General features: G+C 52.9%; 1 protein-coding gene across 1 annotated transcript; it reads left to right on the top strand.

Annotated features, from left to right (window-relative positions):
- The first annotated feature begins 401 nt into the window (after window positions 1-401).
- On the top strand, window positions 402-3,147 carry SPN (sialophorin). Its single transcript, XM_049904400.1, has 2 exons — window positions 402-482; window positions 873-3,147. Exon 2 carries the CDS (start codon window positions 889-891, stop codon window positions 2,128-2,130), a length of 1,242 nt encoding a protein of 413 aa, XP_049760357.1. The 5' UTR covers window positions 402-482; window positions 873-888; the 3' UTR covers window positions 2,131-3,147.
- The last annotated feature ends 918 nt before the right edge of the window (window positions 3,148-4,065 follow it).

The following is a 4,065-nucleotide window of genomic DNA, read 5'->3' as shown; positions in this document are numbered from 1 at the left end:
AGAGTCTTGCCCTGTACCTCTTGGGAGCTTTTGGGGTAGAAAATGACTCCACCCTGGGCCCTAACTTACAGCTCTGGGACCACAAAGAAAACCACTCTCTCCTCTCATCTCCACTACCCACCCTGGTTCTAAAGTACATATTCCACCAGTCACCCCATCCCTGCCCCAGCTCCACCTCTTGCCATCCCAATACCCAGCTAAGACTCAGGAATCCTCATTCCCAACTCCCCCCCCCCATTCCTTCCTACCTAAGCTGGAACCTCAGAACACCAAGGTGCCATCTCAGACCCCCAGAAAGAACAGATGATGGGGCTGTCATCAAGCAGCAGCAGGATGCTGAGGTGGGTGGAGCCAGAGGCCACTTCCTTTCCCCTGTGGGCCCTGTCTGCTCCAGTCCTGCCTCAGCCTCAGGAAGAGTTGGAGTGGCCTGGCCCCAGCCCTGTGCCCTTGGCCCCAACCCTGCGGTCTTATCAACTGAACTGGTGAGGGGGTACTACCTGGTGGGGCAAGGGTCTCAGTGGACCTGGAGATGTGCCTATGGTTTGAAAGCACCTGAATGGGTGATGAGAAAAGAGAATCAGGAGGCACTGGAACTGAACAGGGTCAGGGAAGGCCAGGAGGGGGTAGTCATTGTTGGGGTGCAAGCTGCCAAGGCCTGAGGGAGCCTATGGGATAGGGCTGATAGGGAGCTGTCAGCATCTGCTCCCTTGTTACTTCTGATAATAGTAAAAATCAAGGGTGGAAAAAGCCGTTAAACCACAGGTTGAGCCGGCAGTTGGTAGGGAAGTGGGCAGGAGGGGAGGGCCTGGCCAGTCTCTCCCCCAAGCCCCAGCAACTTTTATGTTCTGTTTCTCAAATTTTCCCGCCCTCAGGTCCCAAACTCTGCTCATGCCAGTTGCCATGGAAGTGGCCCTGCTCCTCCTCCTCTTTGGGGGCTCCTGGGCCCTGGAGGTGAGCACAGTGTCTTGGAGAACCATGATAACTTCGCAGATGCCTACTTCTTTGGACGTCTCATCCATCTCTGAGACACTGACCCTCACCTCAACGGCTTCCAATTCTAAGAAGATTGACAGCACAGATGACCAGCCACTTTCTTCAAATTCCTCTATAGCCAATGAGAAAGTGACCTCTCTTGGGACTTCTGTTGGTGTCAGCACTGTCCCCCCTGCACCTGAGCCAACAACCTCCCAGGAAGTTTCTGCCAAGAATTCATCAATGCTCCCGGAAACCTCTAATGCAACCAGTGACTCTGCTGTTTCCAGGGCAGTTAGCTCTCTGGGGTTCTACACTGAGTCCAGGGGAACCATAAGTGGCTCTCTGGAGACCTTCAATAGGACCAGTGGACCCTTTTTCACCAAGGCAACTAGCTCTCTGGAGACCTCCAGTGTGACCAGTGGACCCCCTGTCACCAAGGCAACTAGCTCTCTGGAGACCTCCAGTGTGACCAGTGGACCCCCTGTCACCAAGGCAGCTAGCTCTCTGGAGACCTCCAGTGTGACCAGTGGACCCCCTGTCACCAAGGCAGCTAGCTCTCTGGAGACCTCCAGTGTGACCAGTGGACCCCCTGTCACCAAGACAGCTAGCTCTCTGGAGACCTCCACCATAAATATATCTACCACGGTTACCTCAGAGACATCCAAAAACACAACCACCAACTTCCTGTCACAGGGGATGAATGGCAACATGTGGGTAGCTGTGCTTGTGGCCCTGCTGGTGGTCATTGTCCTCGTGGTGCTGCTCCTGCTGTGGCGCCAGCGACAGAAGCAGAGGACAGGGACACTGACTCTAAGCAACGGTGGAAAGCGCAATAAGATGGTAGATACCTGGGCTGGGCCGGCCCAGGTGCCTGATGAGGAGGTGGCGATAACAACAGTGGGAGGGTCTGGGGGCGACAAGAGCTCTGGGGCACCTGCTGGAGAGGGGTCTGGTCGGCGGCCAACACTCACCACTTTCTTTGGCAGAAGGAAGTCTCGCCAGGGCTCCTTGGCATTGGAGGAGATAGAGGCTGGGTCAGCTCCCAGCTCAAAGGTGGAGGAAGAGCCACTGGTGGGCAGTGAGGCTAGGGCTTTGGAGGCCCCCACTTCTGATGGGCCTGAAGTGAGAGATGGGAATGCCTCTCAGTGCTTATGAATAACAAGAGTGGAGGTCAGAATCATTTCCAGTTTTTTTTTTTTTTAATCTTCTTCCCTGTTATCATCACTTTCAGCTTCATCCTCACCCAGCATCCTCATTCTACATCTTCACCCTGCATCCTTACCCAGCATCCTCATCTTGCATCCTCACTCAGCATCCTTACCTAGCATCCTCATCCCGTGTCTTCACCCTGCATCCTCATCCAGCATCTGCATCCTACACTCACTGAACATTTGTGAACTGATTGCATAAACCTTCCTCATCAACACCTACTTCTTCCCATAACTTTTTCTCCATCTCTTTTGTCTTTGGAGCCAGCTGCTGAGTCTCCATAATGCCCAACTTCCTTGACCAAGTATTTCTTGGAAGATCCTCCAGGGATACTAGAGTCTGAGAAGAGAAAGCAAATGACAACCCAGCAAACTCCCACCTGGGATTAGCTTTGTAAAGTATGCTTGGCTCCATAGATTAGAGGGGTGGCTCTGACACTGGGCCAGCCCATGGAACTCCTGTAGCTCTGGGTCCCATCCTCTGTGCCAGCTGGGCCTGGAACTTTGGCTGAGTGGGGCCATCCATCCGTGCTCTCGGCTGTACCTGTGACCCTTCCCAGGGAAATTGGACTCTAGCCTGGCCAAACTACCACACACTCTCTCACTCAAGGACTGCGACAGCCAGAGGCTTTGGATGTTTCTCCCCTTAAAGAAAGAGGTGAGAAGAGTTTCTGAACAACTGTAGTTCTCAGAATCCCCAGCACCTGCGTGGATCTATTCATGGATATAGCTTGTGTGTAAGAGGTGAGGATTTATTTGGCAATATTTGTGAAGGGGTGATGTTGAATATGGGTGGTGTGAGGGCGAGGTGCAGGGATCCAGACTGGGGGTGGGCACAAGGGAGAGACTGCTGATAACATATATGTCCTCATCTTTGCTCAGATGGGGTGAAGGTAGCAGAAGACTTAACTCTGTCTGTAGCCCAATAAAGAATGCCGGGCCTAGGTGTGGGCTCTTCATCTCAGCCACTACATCCCTTCCTCGACGCCACCTTCACTCTAACACACATACACAGAGGCAGGGGGTGAGGAGTCTGCCTTAATAGTGGGGCCTGGGTGCTGAATAATACTGTTGACCTTTCAAATCTCTGGTCTCACTGACCCTCCCAGGCTGTTACAGGTTTAGTGTTTGCATCTCCTCTCTCTCCCCAGGGCTGAGCTTCTCCTCTTCTCTAAGGTGAGGGTGGGCTAAATGAGGAGCAAAGACAATCCGTGGAGCCAGGGACTTCCCCTCTGGGTCTGGATTGTGGAGGAGCAGACAAGATCTAACTGTGCGTGCCTGAGACCAGCCCAGGCTAGAGCCCAGCGGGGTACATGGGCCAGAGGCAGTCGATATTTCCCCAGGACAAAGAGGAAATTTGCAAAGAGGAAGTTGTTGAGTCAGAGGGTGCAGTGCCTTCGAGGAGACTGGTTGACTTACAAAAAGAGAGACAGATGGGAGCCCGTGACAGTGTGCTGGCAATGTGGCCTGGTCTGGGCAGAGAAGTGGGAGACAAGGAAAGCGCCCAAGTGGGTCAGGTCATGAGGTGGGGAGGGGAAGCTAGAGAAGGGGTGGAAAATGACCACGGATCCACCATAGCAGGTAGTGCCTCCTGTACCTGGTCATTGAGGAAGGGCTGAGATAGGATGGAAATCCAGCTTTTTCCCAGGCAAGCAGTGCTCCCATGGGGCTGCATCAGGGCACCTCTTCCTACTTTTCACAAAAACACTGGACTAATCGTAGCCCCTGACAGCAGAATGTGAGTTCCAAAAGTCTCTTAGATATAATGCAACTGCTGTCTGGGACTTGTCAAACCAAGTGTCCGAAATTAAGGTTTAAAAAATATTGTCACTGAACTCAGAGGTCATCAATTCCATCCCTCCCTCCTATCTGACAGATGCAA

The sequence above is a fragment of the Elephas maximus genome, chromosome 12, assembly GCF_024166365.1.
Source record: "Elephas maximus indicus isolate mEleMax1 chromosome 12, mEleMax1 primary haplotype, whole genome shotgun sequence".
NCBI lineage: Eukaryota > Metazoa > Chordata > Mammalia > Proboscidea > Elephantidae > Elephas > Elephas maximus.
This window is presented reverse-complemented; position numbering and strand designations above follow the sequence as displayed.